The sequence below is a fragment of the Pongo abelii genome, chromosome 9 (genome assembly GCF_028885655.2).
Source record: "Pongo abelii isolate AG06213 chromosome 9, NHGRI_mPonAbe1-v2.0_pri, whole genome shotgun sequence".
Classification (NCBI taxonomy): domain Eukaryota; kingdom Metazoa; phylum Chordata; class Mammalia; order Primates; family Hominidae; genus Pongo; species Pongo abelii.
Window position 1 is genome coordinate 76,124,093 of NC_071994.2, and position 21,314 is coordinate 76,145,406.

Genomic DNA, 21,314 nt, shown 5'->3' on the forward strand with positions numbered 1-21,314 from the left:
TAACTGTATCCATCCCACAAGATAAGAAAATGGGGGTTCGGAGAGGTCAAATCACTTGGTCAAGGTCACCCAGTTACTAGTAAGTAGGATGGGATCAGTATTTCCAGACTGCCTTGGTGGTTGTGTCTATTTTGGGGGGCATTTATCCCATAGCCTTATTCCTTCTTCAGTGAGAGAAAAAATAGGGAAAAATAATGAGTGAATCTGGATTTCATTTCAGGTCCTCCCACTCACCAGGTATGTGGTTTTGGCAAACCACTAAATCTCTTTAAGTTTTCTCATCTGTCAAATGAAAATAATAAGATCCTATATCCTTACCTGTCAGGGTTATCATGAAGCTCAAACAAGATCTGAGAAAATATTTTACAAAGTGTTACATAATGTAATGGATATTGCCATACTCTTCATCATCATCATCATCATCACCATCTTTCTTAGAGAAGGATGATAGTCCAATGTCTTGAGCTTCTTTGTTTTATTAGAAGACCTTCAGAATGATTAGGAGAAGACTTAAAATGTTTCAAGAAAGGGAGTTCACTCATGATTTGGCTCTCTGTTTGTCTGTTATTGGTGTATAGGAATGTTTGTGATTTTTGCACATTGATTTTGTATCCTGAGACTTTGCTGAAGTTGCTTATCAGCTTAAGGAGATTTTGGGCCGAGATGATGGGGTTTTCTAAATATATAATCATGTCATCTGCAAACAGGGACAATTTGACTTCCTCTTTTCCTAATTGAATATCCTTTATTTCTTTCTCTTGCCTGATTGCCCTGGCCAGAACTTCCAACACTACGTTGAATAGGAATGGTGAGAGAGGGCATCCCTGTCTTGCACCAGTTTTCAAAGGGAATGCTTCCAGTTCTTGCCCATTCAATATGATATTGGCTGTGGGTTTTTTTTTTTTTTTTCAGATAGAGTCTCGGTCTGTCGCCCAGGCTGGAGTGCAGTGGTGCGATCTCGGCTCACTGCAAGCTCCGCCTCCCAGGTTCACGCCATTCTCCTGCCTAAGCCCCCAGAGTAGCTGGGACCACAGGCACCTGCTACCATGCCCAGCTAATTTTCTGTATTTTTAGTAGAGATGGGGTTTCACCTTGTTAGCCAGGATGGTCTCAATCTCCTGACCTTGTGATCCGCCCACCTTGGCCTCCCAAAGTGCTGGGATTACAGGCGTGAGCCACTGCGCCCGGCTGACTGTGGGTTTATCATAAATAGCTCTTATTATTATGAGATATGTTCCATCAATAGTTTATTGAGAGTTTTTAGCATGAAGGGCTGTTGAATTTTGTCAAAGGCCTTTTCTGCATCTATTGAGATAATCATGTGGTTTTTGTCGTTGGTTCTGTTTATGTGATGGATTATGTTTATTGATTTGCATATGTTGAACCAGCCTTGCATCCCACGGATGAAGCCAACTTGATTGTGGTGGATAAGCTTTTTGATATGCTGCTGGATTCACCCCCCGTCCTTCCCCCAAAGGGAATAAAATACCTAGGAATCCAACTTACAAGGGATGTGAAGGACCTCTTCAAGGAGAACTACAAACCACTGCTTAACGAAATAAAAGAGGACACAATCAAATGGAAGAACATTCCATGTTCATGGATAGGAAGAATCAATATTGTGAAAATGGCCATACTGACCAAGGTAATTTATAGATTCAATGCCATCCCCATCAAGCTACCAATGACTTTCTTCACGGAATTGGAAAAAACTACTTTAAAGTTCATATGGAACCAAAAAAAGAGCCCGCATTGCCAAGACAATCCTAAGCAAAAAGAACAAAGCTGGAGGCATCACGCTACCTGACTTCAAAGTATACTACAAGGCTACAGTAACCAAAACAGCATGGTACTGGTACCAAAACAGAGATATTGACCAATAGAACAGAACAGAGGCCTCAGAAATAACACCACACATCTACAACCATCTGATCTTTGACAAACCTGACAAAAACAAGAAATGGGAAAAGGATTCCCTATTTAATAAATGGTGCCAGGAAAACTAGCTAGCCATATGTAGTAGAAAGCTGAAACTGGATCCCTTCCTTACACCTTACACAAAAATTAATTCAAGATGGATTAAAGACTTAAATGTTAGACCTGAAACCATAAAAACCCTAGAAGAAAACATAGGCAATACCATTCAGGATGTAGGCATAGGCAAGGACTTCACGACTAAAACACCAAAAGCAATGGCAACAAAAGGCAAAATAGACAAATGGGATCTAATTAAACTAAAGAGCTTCTGCACAGCAAAAGAACCTACCATTAGAGTGAACAGGCAACCTACAGAATGGAAGAAAATTTTTGCAATCTACCCATCTGACAAAGGGCTAATATCCAGAATCTATAAATAAGTTAAACAAATTTACAAGAAAGAAACAAATAACCTCATCAAAAAGTGGGCAAAGGATATGAACAGACACTTCTCAAAAGAAGACATTTATGCAGCCAACAGACACATGAAAAAATGCTCATCATCACTGGTCATTAGAGAAATGCAAATCAAAACCACAATGAGATGCCATCTCACATCAGTTAGAATGGCGATCATTAAAAAGTCAGGAAACAACAGGTACTGGAGAGGATGTGGAGAAATAGGAACACTTTTACACTGTTGGTGGGAGTGAAAACTAGTTCAGCCACTGTGGAAGACAGTGTGGCAATTCCTCAAGGATCTAGAACTAGAATTACCATTTGACTCAGCCATCCTATTGCTGGGTATATACCCAAAGGACTATAAATCATGCTACTATAAAGACACATGCACATGTATGTTTATTGCGGCACTATTCAGAATAGCAAAGACTTGGAACCAACCCAAATGTCCATCAATGATAGACTGGATTAAGAAAATGTGGCACATATACATCATGGAATACTATGCAGCCATAGAAAAGGATGAGTTCATGTCCTTTGTAGGGACATGGATGCAGCTGGAAACCATCATTCTGAGCAAACTATCACAAGGACAGAAAACCAGACACTGCATGTTCTCACTCATAGGTGGGAATTGAACAATGAGATCACTTAGACACAGGGTGGGGAACATTACACCCCAGGGCCTGTCACGGGGTGGGGGGCAGGGGGAGGGATAGTATTAGGAGAAATACCTAATGTAAATGACGAGTTAATGGGTGCAGCAAACCAACATGGCACACGTATACCTATGTAACAAACCTGCATGTTGTGCACGTGTATCCTAGAACTTAAAGTATAATAATAAAAAAAAAAAAAAGAAAAAAGAAACGGGGTTTCACCATGTTAGCCAGGCTGGTCTCGAACTCCTGACCTCAGGTGATCTGCCCGCCTTGGCTTCCCAAAGTGCTGGGATCACAGGCGTGAGCCACCACACCTGGTCGTGTTTATCCTTTCTTCAGGACTTCTCCATCTATAAAATCAACCTCTTCTGCTCAGCTCATTGGAACACATTTTATTTTATGAAATGAAGTATTCCCGATTGCAAATAAAATATATTAAGATCTTTAAACTAAAAAAAAAAAAAGTTTCAAAAAAACATTTGAGGTACTGGAGAGAGTTCAGAAGCATGTGTTAAGGGGTTGTGTTTTCTTTTGAATATCTTACAAGAGAGACAGAGAAGATGACCTCTTGTAGGGAAGTGAAAGGGAAAGAGTGGCATCAGAAAGTGATAATCCAGCATCCTTACCAGATCTCTTGATCAGCAGCTCTTTTGTTGGAACTTTTACTACTCCAAGCAGATACTCTTTGCATGACTCAATACTGATTATATCACTGGCTGTTAAATCAAGCAAAAAAGAAAAATTATTTGATGGTCTACTCATCAAGGGGCTTGTTTACAGTATATCCACACAAACCTCCCCTTATATGCACTAAATCTTAGTTTTGTAAAATGCATTAGAGATTATCTTGCTCTTGCTCATGCCCCAATCAAAGCCTGAATGCCTTCAATTTTTTTTTTTGGCAGGGTCTCACTCTCTCATCCAGGCTGGAATGCAATGGTGCAATCATAACTCACTGCACCTTGAACTCTTGGGCTCAAGTGATCCTCCCACTTCGGCCTCCCAAAGTGCTGGGATTACAGGTTTGGGCCACTATGCCCAGCCCATTTTTTAAATTAAATGTTTTGAAAAAAATTCAGGTATGCAGAAAAGTTGCAAAAATACAATAATGAACTCCTACACACCCTTCAGTGTGTACTGACACATTTGCTTTCTCTCTACACTATCTTTCTCTTACATACTTAGTACATATCCTTATTTTTTTGCTATATCTTTCAGAAATAAGTTGCAGAGATTATGACTCCTCACCTCTAAATACTTCAGTATGTATCTCCTAGGAAGGGCTATACCATTCACAATGCAGCCTCTTTTAATTTTGACTGTGACAAGTCATATGGTGCTCACCTGACTTGGTATTTTCATGGTAGACAGCAAAAATAACTTCTGCAAACTCCAACAACTCTGCTAGGAAACAGGCCTCTCCACTACAGTGCTGAGTCACCAAGTTACATGTGAACTCAACGTGATGGGAGAACTCAGGGCAGAAGGAACAGGCCACAGGGTGAGTTCGGCGCTGTTCTCCCTGGGGCAGGAAGGAGAGATGAGTGGTGACAGAGGCATTGACCCCGACTGTGGCACTAAACTGTAGAGCGGGTTCCTGTTCAGCCAAAGCCCTGTAGAGGAGGGGGTGGAAATGAGAAGATACCATGGTAATATTAGAAATCAGCTTGATTTCCTAGAAAATAACTTCATTACTTCTATGAGACCACCAAGAATAAAACCAACTATATGCTTTCTATCTAGGCTTTTGGCAGTGCCACAGTGGGCTTTCTTAGTAACCTAGATATCATGGCATATGTATGTGGGGGTGGAGGGGGATAACATCTGTCCATCAGAGTGACTCTGAGGATGACCCACTGTCCTGTCAATGCTCTTAAGTCAAGGACCAAAGGAACCAACTCTAGTTGAACAAGCTGGGTTTACTGCTCATTGCTATTAAGGAAAATATACACCATGGGGAACCATAGTACATCTCAGTGAGAAGTATCAGAAAGGGCTTATCTCATTGGACTTGTGTTAGCTGATTTGGGTGAGGGCTTAAAGGAGCAGGGCTTTGCTTTGGATTGATTTTCTTAAAGAATTTTACCTAGACGGAGGGAATACTAGAGTAGGGCTAAAGCTATAACTGGTGAAGCAGCAACTGTCACTCATTTTAGCCAGACAGGAGGATGTTGGGTGTTTCTATGGTTTGCATAAGTGACCTCGTTTTGGTCTGTGCTTAGACGTGATGATGGAGCTGTCTTGTTTTTGTCTCACTTCATCATAGTCATACAGTGATCTTGTCTGATGCTGATGTTCTGTAAGATTATTTATGCTCAACAAGAAAACACCAAAGCCTACCTATGAATTTCAGCCCAATTCCCAGAAGTCTGGGGCTGCTTTTATCTTTCTCAGCACAGATGTTCCATGATGTAGAAATGGAATCTACACGCCTTTAATGACACTCATAAAGAGTAGTCAAGTCACTTGTGTGTAGCTACAGTATGGGACAAACCCCCTTTCCCTAAACTCCCCAAGGGGATAAAGTTGACATCTAGGCAAAGAAGTCACCTATTTTTGAAGCATTTCTTGATATCCCTAAAGTAGACTTATGGGTTCCTTCCTGTTAAAGAACTTACTGTACTTACTAGAAAGTAGTAGTTTGGAGTTATACAGATCTGGGTTTGAATGCTGGCTCCACCATTTACTTACCATGTGACTCTGGATAAGTTATTCAACCTCCTTTAAGTCTCAGTTTCCTCTTCACTAAGATGAGGTTAATATAAGATAGTATATAAATACTAAAGATGTATATTATATATTTGGACGCTTACTGCAATTTCATTTCTAAGAAAAAAAGAAAAACTTTTTCCTTTTCATTATCATTAATGATCATTAATAGATGATTTATCATTAACAGAAGATTAATGTGCATCCATACAATAGTATACCATGAAGTATATATTATGCCTAGGAAAAATGGGGTGAAAACAAATTGAATGCTAGCAGTAGCTTAAAAAATGAGGATAGGCTGGGTGCGGTGGCTCACGCCTGTAATCCCAGCACTTTGGGAGGCTGAGGTGGGCGGATCACCTGAGGTCAGGAGTTTGAGACCAGCCTGCCCAACATGACGAAACCCCATCTCTACTAAAAATACAAAAAATTAGCCTGGCGTGGTGGCGGGCGCCTGTAATCCCAGCTACTCGGAGGCTGAGGCAGGAGAATCGCTTGAACCCAGGAGGCGGAGGTTGCAGTGAGCTGAGATTGCACCACTGAACTCCAGCCGGGGCGACAAGAGTAAAACTCCATCTCAAAAAAAAAAAAAACCAAATGAGGATAAAATACTCATAGGGTGTTGTAAAGATAACATTAGATAATATATACAAAGGACAGAACTTGCATATGGACAGTGAAAGACTCTTAATAGGGAACTTTCAGAGATGGCAGTGAGATGGCAGAAAGGCTTGGGCCCCAAGCTGGTTTGAATTCACTCATTCAGTCGTTATTTGCCGGGTATCTGGCTGCTCTGTGTGTCATGCCTTGGGCTCAGCTGGATATATAGTAGTGAAGTAGCCTCAATTCCTTAGCTTCATGGCATTTAAAGACTACTGGCTATGTCCAAGAAAGTTTCTATTCACTCTGAGTTAAAGATCAGGTGAGTTAGAAGAAGCAAGTCAATAAGAAGTGCCTACTTTACATAGGCACCAACAATGTATTTTCAGGAAGACCACTGGCAGGTAAGATGGAGGCTGGTGTTTCTTGATGAGAGAAGACTAATTTACAGCACCTGCTATCTAGATGCCAGCGTAAGGATTCAAGAGGGGTAAGTTTAGAACATCAAGAATTCTTTTCAGTAAGAGGCAATGCAAAATTTACTTCCCTGATTTTACTGGCAAATAAAGGTCACAATTATCTATACAACTGGAAGTAATCAGAATATTTGTACAATAGTTTGTAGTTTATAAAATGACTTCATATTTGTTAATTTTTACACTGATCCCTATAAAATCAGGGTAGGTATTTAAAATTTCCATTTCAGATGAAGAAATCGAAGCTCATGGAAGTAAAGAAATCAGCCCAAAATCATACACAGCTAGTAGGAGATGGGGGTGAGACTAGAAGCTACAGTGTCTGATTTCTAGAACAGTTCTGTTTCCATTATACCATGCATTGTCTCACATCCTATGAACCTCTCCCAACCTACCAGAAGACTGTTGTGTCAGAACTGGCCTGGCTTCTTGTTTTCCCTCCTTGAATATATGACACAGACCAAATGGGAGATTTAGAACAAACTGCCTGTCATCCAATCTGACTTTCCTCATGAGTCCTCAGACAGAGCAACTACTGAGTTTCTGACCTATTATCTGCCCTCTCTGAGATCTACTGAGTATCTAAATTCTGAGTCTTTCTCTGCCAATTAAATACTAGTTAATTTAATGCCATATTGAAGAATTCTGATGTTGGCTGGATCTGAGACTGAAGAGGTACTCCAAAAACACAAGTTTCATGCCTCCCTGCCTTTGCACGTGTTCTCCTCTTTCACCAAAATAATTTTCACCCCTTTTGGGTATCTTGATAACTACTATTCTTCTTTTAAGACTCAGATTTATTTTGAAGGGGCTTGAATGCCAAGCTAAGGAAGTTGGACCTTATTATATGGACCAATGATCCCTAAAGAAGGCTGTATACAACTTAGGAGGTTCATAGGATAAACTATATTGGTTATCTCATATATTAAAGTTTTTCTATTCCATGGTATATCTTAGAATATATTTTGTATATGAGTATAGCAGTACATGAAGATGATTTATACACGAGTAAATATGTACATATTTAAAGGGTATGCTACTTTTTTTATTAATAGGACTGCATAATTAAAATTATGAGATCACTGCTATCGACAATGGGAAATCATCAAGTTTTAATGTAAGGAAGTGGTATGATTATAAAACTGCTTTACTGTCTCAGTGATGGGATCTGTACCCCAAACCTTAGCATCATGCGATATACCCATATAACAAACCTGCTCATGTACCCCTGTATCTAAAATAAAAAGTTGAAACTAAACAAACAAACAAACAAAACACACCAAAAACCAAAACAAACATAAAAACAAAACCCAAAACCAACCTGTCTTGACATCACCTTCACTAACACTAAGATGTTCTTGGGCAGTAACTGAAAGAGTCTATGTGGAGAATTTAGTGAGGAACAATATTAACTACACTGAGTATCTTAGCTCTTCAGCAACAGATCTCACACAATAATGCAACTTCTTATTTGGAGACCATAAAGTTATAGGTGAACAGTTTGACCCTCAGCTACAACAGGGAAAAAGTTAGGGAGCACTTGTCTGTTTCTTTGTTCAAAGGGTGTCAGTCTGAAGCAGGAGCCTGATCTAGTTCTCTTTCTTACTGGGTGCCTGTTATATGCTAGAACTATGCTAGGAGGTTAGAAGGACGGAGAGGAGCTCAGGCAGTATCTCTGACTAGAGGAACTCACAGCCTAGTGGGAGAAAAATGCATGTATGCCAATAATTGAAACAGAATATGTGCTACAACCAAGGTGTTAACAAAGGAAAAACCACCAACTCTACCTACACGTACAAAGAAATAAAGAGAGACTGTAAAGATGTTGCAAAGTCTTGAAGGAAAATAGGAGTTTGTTAAGTAGACAAAAGGAAGAAGAATATTCAAGGCAGAGAGAAGTATGTGTGAAGACCTGAAGGAGGTAAGAGAAAGGGCCGTGCTGTTTTTCTACAGAAATAGTGTTCCAGGCAGAGAAAACAGCAAGACAAAGTCCTTGAGAGGAAAATATGCTTGGTGTGTTCAGAAGCAACAAGGGGGCTGTGGCTGGAGTGGAGTAAGCAGAGGGGAGACTAGCAGGAGATGAGATCACAAAGATGGGGGAGTGGGGGGCGTGGTTTAGATCATATGGGGTCTCATAGCCATTTTAAGGGCTCTGGCTTTTACTCTGAATAAGATCAAACATAGGCCAGGCGCAGTGGCTCACGCCTGTAATCCCAGCACTTTGGGAGGCTGAGGTGGGTGGATCACTTGAGGTCAGGAGTTCGAGATCAGCCTGACCAACACAGTAATGAGGATCCCACCACTGCACTCTAGCCTGGGTGACAAAGCTAGACTTAAGTGTTCATAGGTTCACTGGCTACTATGTTGAGAACAGACTAAAGGGGTGCAAGCTGGAAAAATAGGAGGTAGTACTCAGAGACTGAAAGGAATGAAGTGAGATTACACAGGAGTTGCAGCGATTGGGTATGGCATGGTTTGACGGTGTAGGGTATGGTCATAAGACTAAGCTGTTAGAAAGGCACAGGGTAAAATTGTTGGGCAAGGTCAAGGAGCTAAGTTACTAATAACAGTTAAAATAGCAACGTTTGCAAGTGATTTACTCATATTCTGAAATGCTTTCTTAACAGAAAAAGAGGAGTTGTGGTTAGTGAACTGGAAATTATACCTAAGAAAGTTTTGCATATCTGAGCATTATTTTACAATGATTGTAGTGTAAAAGGCTTGAGAATTGCTTGTCTCAGGTGGACTTACTTGGCTGCTGCTTGCAGACCACAGGCTCTGATAATCTGGACTGAGATGGAAACAGTTCGGGCAGCAAGAACTCCCTCTGCTGTTCTTGGACTACGCCTGTACCTTAGGCCCACATCCAGTAAACCTGAAGAATGAGGACACAAAGAAAGAAGGTTGATCAGAAGAATCTCTGTTCCACCAAACCACAAAGTTCTGGTCAGGAAGGATGGAAGAGGATTAAACACTACAACGAACAATAAGGGCAATGAGAGAATCTGTCCTTGTCATAATCACATTGTTATTCTTTAGGGTTAATAAAGGTTTAACAGGTTACTAATTTACTTTACATTCAAGAAATTATGGTTCAGAGATTTAATTCCTTGCCAAGATTACACAACTACTGAAGGCAGAACTTAACTCCAGATTTTTTTTTTACCCCCAATTATGTTTATAGAATTGAGATGGGCTCTAGCCATTTTCTTTTTAAACTTTCAAATGGTTTCCACACCTTACATACTTCTATCACCCTCCTACCATCACCACCTGAAATATCCTTCTCATGCTACCTTTTTATAAAACCTCTTTCATCCTACTGTCACATTTCAGGGAGAGCTTTACGGAATAACAGAACAAGCTGATCAGGGAGGGTCAGGAGGAACAACTCAATCTTAATTATGGTGACATAAAACCTATTGTTTTGGCAGATACTCTTTAGCAAGCATGTACAGCAACTTGATAGAGGAGGCTAAACTTCGTTATCTGATGATAAATTTGGAGGGTACACCATCCTGCTGGAAGCATTAGGATGTAATATCATTCAAATCTCCAAATTCGAATTAATCCTCTCCCAACTTTAAACCCTAGCCTTCTCCTCCCTTACAGTGAATTCCTGGTTCATGCTATCTTCTACCAATCCCCCATCTGCTCATGTTGGCTTGGAATAACAATTCTCTGAGTGTACCATATAATGCTTAGAATTTATGGCATGAGGGCTTATAAAATGCTTGCTGAAGTTAAAGGTGAAATGAGACAAGCAACATTTATATAGACTCCATGGAGCTATGAGTTTTCTAGAATTGTATACAAAATTGGCAGTGTATATTCTATACTCATTTTTTTAAAGACAAGGTGTCTTACAGTTTTCATCAGATCCTCAAAAGGGCAAATCCCTCAAAATGTGGAGAATCACTAATTTAGAGAGAAAAGAGATGTTTATGTATACTGTATATTTTATATATATATATGTGTGTGTGTGTGTGTGTGTGTGTATATATATATATATATTTTTTTTTTTGAGACAGAGTTTCGCTTTTGTTGCCCAGGCTGGAGTACAATGGCTTGATCTTGGCTCACCGCAACCTCTGCCTCCTGGGTTCAAGTGATTCTCCTGCCTCAGCCTCCCGAGTAGCTGGGATTATAAGCATGGGCCACCATGCCTGGCTAATTTTTTTGTATTTTTAGTAGAGACGAGGTTTCTCCATGTTGGTCAGGCTGGTCTCAAACTCCTGACCTCAGGTGATCCGCCCGCCTTACTCCTGACCTCAGGTGATCCGCCTGCCTTGGCCTCCCAAAGTGCTGGGATTAGAGGTGTGAACCACCGCACCCGGCTATTTTATATATTTTTATGTATACTGATTTTGAAAGAAAAAGACAAACTTGTTTTCAATTACCTGATGACTGGTTCCACAATTCTTTCCTGTTCTCAGTCCTGGGGGTTAAAGGGAGATTAAAGGTTTGTATTCCCAAATCCTCACGATGCTGGGTGGTTACCATAGCACAGATCCTTGATAATGGCAAGGTTCCTTTGGCGACCTTCTGGTCTCTCACATTAGGATAATAGTATCTGTAAACCACAAAAGCACAAGTTGTCAGAAGAATTAGGTGATAAATGATTCAGTCTGCCCCACAGATCAGCCTTCACTACCTGGTTATCTTTGGTGCTTGATTGTTCTGTGTGGTAGTACGCAGCTATGGTGTCTGGCTAAATTTACCACTCATTACGTGGAGGAGGAACTCCATAAATTATACCCGGAGTTCAGGACAAAGCCCAGCTTCCCTCAAGTTTTCTGTGTGGTAACTGTACATGCTTTGAACCTGTCGGGGGTGGCCACTCCTGAAAGCTTCCATCTTGCAGCAGCAAAAGTGGTTCAAAGTGGAGTAGGCCCGATATCTTTTATGGCTTACTCTCATCTTCATGCTGAAGCCCCTCTAATTTACCAGGGTAATGAGGATCTGTCAGTACCTACTCTATTTCCTTCTCATGTCAAAACAGTCCATTCTTAGATCGCAAGGTTGTAACTCAAACCTAGGTGTTTTTAAAAATCTTTTTTGTACTCGACTGACAATTAATTGTATTTAGGAAAGTGTTCTCGCATGTGGATGGTACTCATCCCTAGTTCTGTTCTTGATGCTGTTTCCTTTCCTCTTATATTTATACTCTCTTAAGCACTTTAGTTGGTTTGTCAGTAGTGCAGATGTAAAGGGGTGGGTTGAATATCTGTATTTATGCCAGTATTTTCCTGGAAATCTACCAATGTCTGTAACATTGAGTGGATTTATATTTTATAATATAAATCAAATATAATAATTTATATATTTGTTATATATAAATTATATTATTAAATTATATTTATAAAATAAATATAAATGTTCCTCTGGTGGTGGGAAGAATAGGTTACAAGAAATGAGTTTATAAGTGGAGGCCAGTTAGGAGGCTACCACAGTCTTAGGAAAGATATGAAAAGGGCCTGAACTAAATAAGGCAGTAAGGGAAGCACAAAAAAGGTGACTGATATGTTTAATACACAATAGGAGATAAAATAAATAAAACTTTCACTTTCGATGTAAGTAGTGATTAGAAATATGAGATACAATGGGTCATAAGATCCTAGTAACAGATTTCAGTAAAAACTGGACAAGAGTCACTGTCAAATCCAAATAATATAAAACAGGGCAGAAGAGGCTGCTTAGCTTCCTTACAATAATTCAACCTAGGCTGGTTAGGAGTAGGATGCTTTATGATTGTGCACTTCCTTCCTAGGCATAGGACTGGGGTCTCCACACTGTACCTGCACCAGATTTCAAACTGGACTCCACCTCCAGGCACAAGGCCCTGTGCAGAGAAGGCACTTAGTAGGAGCCTTTGCACTGGAACTTCAGCTGGCAACAGGAGAGAGTGATGGTGTTCACTATTAAAGATGGGATCCGGAACGCAGAGTGTGGTTGCAGTTCTGAAGGGCTTCAGAGTAATTCCTTTGGAAAAGAAAAGCATTTCAGAATAATCCAACATATGACTTAGTGTTTTCTTCTTCTTTCATGTTCTTCCAGTGAATATTACTTAGTAATTCCCTATAGCTATGGTTCCCTAAGGTCCCATGATAATATAGAAGAAAAAGATACCTTGCTGGTGGACAATTCATATATTGCCATACAAGTGTCAACAGTTGTTAGGGTTTTTTTTTTTTTTTTTAAAATTATAGCCACCTTAGCGAGTATGAAATGGTATCTTGGTAGTTTTGATTTGCATTTCCCAAATAAGTAATGGTGCTCAGTATTTTTCCATGTGCTTATTAGCCATTTGTATATCTTTGGAGAAATGTCTATTCAGATCCTTTGCCCACTTTTTAATTGGTTTTTAAGAAATGATTGATTTGTAAGAGTTCTTTATATATTCAGTATATACAACTCTCTTATTTGAACCTCAAAATCAACACTGGCAGCACTCTGGCAATCATTCTGGAACATACACTGAATGGCAAAAAATTCGAGTCACCTGGTCTGTTTGTTTCCAGGTGAGAACAAGGTGAGCGAGTTTGACTTCTTGTTTCAGCTCTCGGAGACTACCAGAAGATGGAGACAGTAGGGGGCAGTGAGAAGCTTCCAATCTGGGTACAGTAGGATGGGGTTTGGATCCCAACCTTGGCACTTGTTAGTGGGGCAGCCCCAAGCAAGTCACTTAATGCTTGTGAATCTCGTTTTTTCTTTCATAAAATAAAGAAAACAAAGTCTACCAGGGTAAGTTGTTTTAGGAGTTAAGATAATGATCTATGTGAGATATGTAGATGTACATATTTCCCTTGGGAGCAATGGTTCAGTATTCCTTAATTCAGCATTCATGGTGGCTTTACAGAGCATAACTACTGCGAGGAATAAGAATCAACTTATACTATGTGTATAGATAAGAGTAAGTGGGCATGTAAAGGATATAAAATGGGGCAAATGCAAATAATTGGTAGATCTAGGTAAAGAGTATACCAAAGTTCTTTGTACTATTTTTACAGGTTTTTGTAAATTTGAAATTATATCAAAATAAAAAGCTAAAAAAATAGTTTAAAAAGAAAAAAAACTTGGCCTATCTCCTGTTTTACTGCCCAGTAAGACTAGAAATATTCAACAACACAAAATTCACTCAGAAAAAAAAAAATTCTTAAGTATAATCTAATAAAAGAACCATATAAGAATAAGAAAGCCTAATATCTAAACCTACCATTTTCAAGGAACTCAGGTCCTTTCAGCGCACTGGATTGAGAGTGTTGAACTGGAAAGTAGTACTGGATATAACAATCTGCTTCTCCCCAGACTGTTGCCTGAAGAGGGGCTAGCCCTTTAACCATCTCTATATGGATCTCAAAGCAGTGCTCCATCAGTCCATTTCCTCGGTCCTCTGCCTATTAAATGAAACAGAAACACTGGTGAGCTTTAAAGAGTAACTTGCTTAGAATATTTCTGCTTCTCCATGAAGTCTGAGCATAGATAAAGAGATAAGTATAATTAGTTGATACTAAAGTAGATACTTAATTTTCATTGTAACTCTCACAACTGCTCATTGTAAGTAGGCTAAACAGGATGTACTCTTGACTATGAGACTGGGTTAATATTAGGAAATCCATAAATGTAATTCAGTGCATTAATGGAACAATAAAAATGATTAACACAAATGCTGAAAAGGCATTTGATAAAATTCAACATTTGTTCCTGATAAAAGCTCTTAATATACTAAGAATAGAAGGCTATTCCCTTCATAGGAAAAATAATAAATCGTAAATTTAGAATAAATTCTACATTTAGAATAGCAAAGGAATGAGAAGTGAAGTGGAAGAAGGGTAACACCAGACCAAATTAATATCATAATTTAAGAAAAAAAGGAAAACTAATAGCCTACAGCAGACAGTGGCATCCACGATTCCAGCAGGACTCCTCAGCCAGCCTGGCCATTTAGAATAGCAAACAGGTACTAATTACTATTTCCAAATCAGTTGGGGATAACACCAGGACTGTCCAATAATGGTAAGGACTACTTTGGGAGGTAGTGAAGACACTGTTACTAAAGGTAGTAACAACAAATAATCGTGTATTTATTGAGGATTTACTATGAACCAGGCCTATACCAAACAGCTCACCTTCATTAGGTGATTTAACATGCAGAGCTAGTAACAGTGGAACCAGGTTTAGACTTAACGTAGTCTGACTCCAGAGCCAGTGTTCTTTACCCCTGTTCTATACAGCAGATCTTAGAGAACGAATTATTCAGGAAAATTCAAAGCGGGAATTCAGCATTCAGATAAGAGTTGAGACTATATGATATACATATGTTTAACATTTTAACTACTAATCCAAAAAATCTAGAACAGAGACTGTATTAGGTCTCTGGTTTGAAATCTGAAAGCATATTTTAGCAATATCTGCTCAAAAATTTTCCTTAGAAAAACAGTAAACTTGCAATTTGATTCCCTCGGGCAAAAAAAATGGGAAAAAAAAATCTCTCAGAGTCACAACAGCTACTTAATTTGGCCTTATAGTATCATAGCAATTTGATATTCAGTTCTGCAAATGGTGAATTGGATGAGAGGCATGAGTATAGGAGGAAAAACAATTGTTTTTATAGACATCTAATCCCACAGGTAAATCTTTCAAGGATTTCCTCTGTGCACGTAGTGAGAAACATTTTCTAACCTTTACTATGGAATTTAACAAAATCTGAGTCTACACTGCAAGATGACAGCCATACAACGCCTAAACAGACTTGGGGATATTAATGTGGTTTTTCTTTATTTGTGCTTTTATGTAATTTTCAACTTGAAAAATACAATTATCTATTGACAAACAATAATATCTAAGAAATAACTGGCCAGGTGTGGTGGTTCATGCCTGTAATCCCAGCACTCTGGGAGGTCGAGGTGGGTGGTTCACTTGAGGTTAGGAGTTCGAGACCAGCCTGGCCTGGGCAATATGGTGAAACCCCATCTCTACTAAAAATATGTAAGTTACCAGGCACAGTGATGGGTGCCTGTAGTCCCAGCTACCCGAGAGGTCAAGGCAGGAGAATCCCTTGAACCCAGCTGGTGGAGGTTGTAGTGAGCTGAGATGGCACCATTGCACTCCAGCCTGGGCAACAGAGCGAGACCTCACCTCGAAAAAAAAAAAAAAATCTAACAAATAACTAAGAAAAATTTGGAGTTCATAATATACAAATAAACCATAACTTGCTAAAAGTTATTTTCCTAATAGTTCTTTCCCTGCTAGAGACATTTAAATTTGTCATTTGGGTTCAGACTTAAGAATATAACATACTTAAATGGTATGGATACTGAGATTTGGCTGTACTAGTAAAGACAACAAATAGAAGATACAGTAGTACATGATACAGTACAATAAAGACTGAACTTGAAGTTAGAAGACCTGTGTCTGAATCCCAATTCTCTCATTCTTAGTTATGTGACCCCGGACAAGTAACCTAACCTCTTTGATTCTGTCTCATCATCTATAAAACAGAATAACAATGACCCACCTCAGGTAATTGTTAGGGAAATAAACATGAGAATGTATGTCAATGTGCTTTCTCAACTGGACAGCACCATACAAAAACAAATTACTTTTAAATTACTAGTAGATAAGCAAGCACTTCACGATGACTTTCCAGCATGGGCTCAACCAATAAGCAAAATAAGATCTTGCTGGCTTACATTTGGGATCACTCTCCACTCCCAATTTTTTTTTAAAGGCAATTAAGCTAGTAAATTAGATAATTAAGATTTGGTTGTTCGATTGGATTTTCTTTATAAATTCAGGGAGCTAAGAGGGACATAGAGATCCATTTAAATCATAACAGAAAATTACCAACGATTCCTTTGATTTATAGGAAGCACTGGAGTGCACGTTATGTTCTTTTGTTGAGCCTTTCATTACAGAAATAAAGGATTTGGGCAATAAATTCACTAAAATATGCAAGAGAAAATGAAATAATGACTTTTTGTAAACCATAGCATTTACTACCATAGCAACAGATGCTGCAGTTGGCTGGTCCAGGAAATGGGCTGGCCTAGGGCTGAAGGGAGGGAGTGTTCCTTCTTCATTCTTTAATCTTTGTAGCGCCATTATTTGATTTGAAGAACCCATAGCTAAAAAGACTCGAAGACTCCCATTTTGGTGGCCTGAAAACACATCAATCACAGGCATGTAGCAGTCGACAGCAACAACTGGGTACTGGGCATCCAGCAGCAGGCGAGAAATCTTAGGATCTCTAGAGGGGGAGAAATTGTGAATAAGCAAATAACAAGCATCAATCATGTCATAGAGTTGTTTCATTTCTTTCTTGACTCATTTTTTCAGTTTGTTAAAAATAGATTTGCAACTGGAAAAGTAATAGTGGTTTTAAAAAATGTGTGCATCTGTCAGTAACCTACCAAATAAAAATTACCAGGCAGAGAAGTTCAAAATGTAGCAATTTGAAGGCAGGGAATGTGTCTGATATGTCTCTGTAGCATTATGGACCCAAGTCCAGTGTCTGTGATTTCAGCAGTATCTCATGGAGCTTTGCTAAACTGCATTATTTTACAGGGAGGAAGTGTGGTCTACTAGGAAGAATGTGGACTTTGGTGTCTGACAGATAAGATTTGGATAATATTGCCAATATCTGCCATCTACTGAGTGCTTAGTATGTGATAGGCATTTTATAGTATTTCTAATCCTTTTAACGCTGCAAAGGTTGGTATTATCCACTATTAATGGATGAGAAAAGCCAAATTTAAAGAGGTTAAGTAACTTAGCTAAGGATACACAACTAGTAGGAGGTTAAGTTGGGATTCAAGCTCTGATAAATGATTTATAATGCCATGCTGAATCTTAGCACTGCCACTTATTTGCTGTGTGACTCAAGCAATTCATTTAACATTTTTGAGTCTGTTTTGTCATTTTTAAAACGTACACAATGAAAAAACTTCCATCAAAGGGTGGTTGTTAGGACTAAACTGAGATAACATACAAAATACCAACTATGATGCTTGGTACATGGAAGATGCCCAGTAACTGGTAGCTACTATTATTTTACACACTCTGAGCAAAGAATGAGATCTAATGGAATGAGAAGTGAAGTGGAAGAAGTGTAACACTAGACCAAACTAACATCATAATTTAAGATAAAAAGGAAAACTAATAGCCTACAGCAGACAGTGGCATCCACGATTCCAGCAGGACTCCCCAGCCTGGCCATGATTTCCAATGTTACTGTTGTAAGTATTAATACTTAGCTGTTCACAGAAGGCATATCCATGTATTTTCTCTCTAGATCTTCATGATTGTTCCACAAGAGAGATAGGTAATCTACTATCACCCTCATTTTACAGATGAGGAAAAGAGAGTCAGAGAGGTTAAGTGACTTCTGCAAGTTAAAGGACAAATTTCTTCGTCTGTAATATAGGGATAATAACAATACTTTATAGGGTCATAGTAAGGTTCAAATGAGCTAATGCCCACAAAGGTGCTCTTTGTAAAATGTAAAACACAACATTTAAAACACAGAACTATGAGAAGGCTGCTAGGAAAGAGGTCAGTGCTAAAATAATTAAAAATCAGAATCTTGAGTCAAAATTAAAAAGGAACAGTTTGGGCTGGGCGCGGTGGCTCATGCCTGTAACCCCATAACTTTGGGAGGCTGAGGCAGGCGGATTATGAGGTCAGGAGATCGAGACTGTCCTGGTTAACACGGTGAAACCCCGTCTCTACTAAAAATACAAAAAATTAGCCAGGTGTGGTGGCAGGTGCCTGTAGTCCCAGCTACTCGGGAGACTGAGGCAGGAGAATGGTGTGAACCCAGGAGGTGGAGCTTGCAGTGAGCCGAGATCGCGCCACTGCACTCCAGCGTGGGTGACAGAGTGAGACTCCGTCTCAAAAAAAAAAAGAAAAAGAAAAAAAAAAGAAACAGTTTGTATTGAGGAACGAAATAACCTTCAGGTTAATCAATACCCCACCTATGTGTTAAAAGTGAGGTGGAGCAATCAAATCTGAAGGTCTAAAAGATAATATTCACAATATAAAACTTGCAAATAGCTGATGTGAACAATACTGAAGTTCCGTGACAGAACGGTAAACTACCGTTTATGAGGTGGTAACTTTTGGCAATAGAGTTTTTTGGTGAAGAGTGTGGACTCCAGAGCCATGCTATCTTGGGTCCTAATCCTTCACTTTATGATGTATGTGACAAGTAATTTAACTTCTCTGAATCTCTGTTAACTCATCTGTACAAAAAAGCAAATAGAAGTACCTGCCTCAGAGGGTTGTCAAGAAGATTAAATGACTTGATGTTGCAAGGTTTTTAGCATAGTGCCTGAAACATGGTAAGCAATATCTGTAAGACTGCTTTAGAATAGGAGAAAGAGCAGCAACTGTGTTGAAACTGGAAAAAGTCCTTCAAGGGATTACTGGGCTATTCATGTTTGCAAATCAAAAGAATTCCTTTTCAGTCCAAACAAAGTTAAAGATGCACAATAAAGAATACTCCAAAAGGTCCTATTTACTTGAATGACATGTAAAACTGGTGGAGGGGAAGTTTCACCAGCCCGAGCAGCTTGTCCTGTCCTGGGCTCCGCACCTTATTCCAAGTTTCAATTACCATCACATTGTTCTTAAGCCTTTCCAGGTATTTGGAAGACAGAGAGACAGGAATCACCTAAGAGAGAGGAACAACCAAAACAAACAAAAAACTCATACCTGAGACAAATATTAATTTATACTTTCATTCAATAAGCATTTACAGAAAGCCTATTGTTAACACACAGTGTTATGAGCTAAAGACATTCAAATAAAACTTACTCTGTATCCTCAAGAGAAGTAGCAGTCTGCTGTTAGAGACTAACACATAAAGGCCAGATACAAAACAGTGAGTTCTCTGATGACAAAGCTCATACAGGTGGAGCTTTGAGGACACAGAGAAGGTTGTTAAATATGTCAAACATGGTGCCTGCCAAACTCGTCCAACCCTTTCTAAGGCAAAGTGATCTACTAGTAAACCCCACTGAAAGAAAGATGTTTTTGAAACAAGTATGCTACTGACTTGACAAGAGTTGAGTATTTTATCAAAGGGCAGCCAATTCACTGGCTGGATAGCATTTAATAAAATGGTCAAGTGCCAAAAGCTCTGCCCAACAGGTGTCACAGTAAAGAGCAAAGCCAACTGCTCCTCTGGATTTTCAACATAAAATTACTCCAGAATTGGCCAGTTGATAGTTGAAAAAGACAAGTCACAAAGAGAATCAGAGATCTAAGCCAAAAGCACCTTTGTCAAATTAGTGGTAGAATCAAGGGCCCACCAATTTGAAGAAACCCAAGCTGTAGGGACAACTGTAACAGTAGAAGGTCAATAAGCCCCAATGTTGAAACCAATAGAAAACAGGAGAGGCAAAAAGGGTGAAATTAGAAAAGGGATGATGAGAGGAAGACACCAGAAAACAGAGCAGAGCTACTTTTGTATCCACCTAAGAAACACAAGGTGGATACAAACCTAGTGTTTATATCCTGAACACATTTCTGTACCTTGAAACCAAAAAAGGTAAAACTAGAACAGCAACCTAACCTCCAAATAAGGAAGTTGCAGGCAACTACTTCTGGGACAAAGTAACCTTAAATCTCAAGGCTGAGCAGGAGTTAACTGATACAAAAAGCTCTGCTTAAGTGGTGTCAAGAAGGCTTAAAGGAAATTCAAGGCAGAAGAAAGAGTGCATATAAAGATACAGAAGTAGGAGAAGAGAATATTCAGGAAAATCTAAGTAGCTGAGCACAGCTGGGCTATCTAGTATAAAGGGAAGAGTGGCAGGAGCTGAGGCTGGAGAAGTACATACAGTCAGTTTTCAAAGGGTCTTGGATGCCAAAGATTTACATTCCATCTTGAAGGATATAGGGAATCACGGAAAGGCTTTAAGCAGGGAAGTAAAATGTTCAGGTTAGTGTTTTAGAAAGGTCATTCTCATTGGTGCATAAAGGAGGAAATGGACATAAAAAGAGCCGGGAAACAGCTATACCAGTCTGAAGGCTATTTGGAAGGAGGGTGAAGGTTTGAATGGAAACAGCGGCAGTACAGTGAAGGTAAAGGGATGTGTTCCAGATAATTAAGTTCGTAGTATCTATTAGACTTGGTAAGTAATTACATAAGAAAGAGTCAAGGACAACTAACAGGTTCTACTTAGGTGCCTGAGTAAATTATAATTTGAATTAGGGCAGACAAAAAGAGGAAGAACAGATTTGGAAGAAGTGATAAATTCAGATTTGAACATGTTTGAATTCGTTCTTTCATTTACACATCTTTATTGAATACCCAGTACGTTCCAGGCAATGTGTTAGGTGCCAAGTGTAAACTGCTTCTGAGATATCCAGGTGGTAATGATCAGCAGGCAGTTAGATATAGAAATCTCAAACTAAAAGGAAATGTCTGGCTTATATAGAAATGTAGACGTGGAAGTTATCTTCATAAAAATGAGTGCTGAAG

General features: G+C 39.2%; 1 protein-coding gene across 7 annotated transcripts in view; it reads right to left on the reverse strand.

Annotated features, from left to right (window-relative positions):
• Positions 1-21,314, reverse strand: part of C2CD3 (C2 domain containing 3 centriole elongation regulator) — a 167,537-nt gene that overhangs the window by 71,819 nt on the left and 74,404 nt on the right. For all 7 annotated transcript variants that reach the window (XM_054524808.1, XM_024254765.3, XM_054524809.2 and 4 more), the window contains 8 exons: positions 19,351-19,502; positions 16,832-17,078; positions 14,046-14,226; positions 12,628-12,811; positions 11,230-11,402; positions 9,581-9,704; positions 4,386-4,654; positions 3,668-3,757 (listed from right to left, as the gene is read on the reverse strand). In XM_054524808.1, the coding sequence (XP_054380783.1) occupies positions 3,668-3,757; positions 4,386-4,654; positions 9,581-9,704; positions 11,230-11,402; positions 12,628-12,811; positions 14,046-14,226; positions 16,832-17,078; positions 19,351-19,502 (1,420 nt within the window). The remainder of the gene's footprint in view (positions 1-3,667; positions 3,758-4,385; positions 4,655-9,580; positions 9,705-11,229; positions 11,403-12,627; positions 12,812-14,045; positions 14,227-16,831; positions 17,079-19,350; positions 19,503-21,314) is intronic.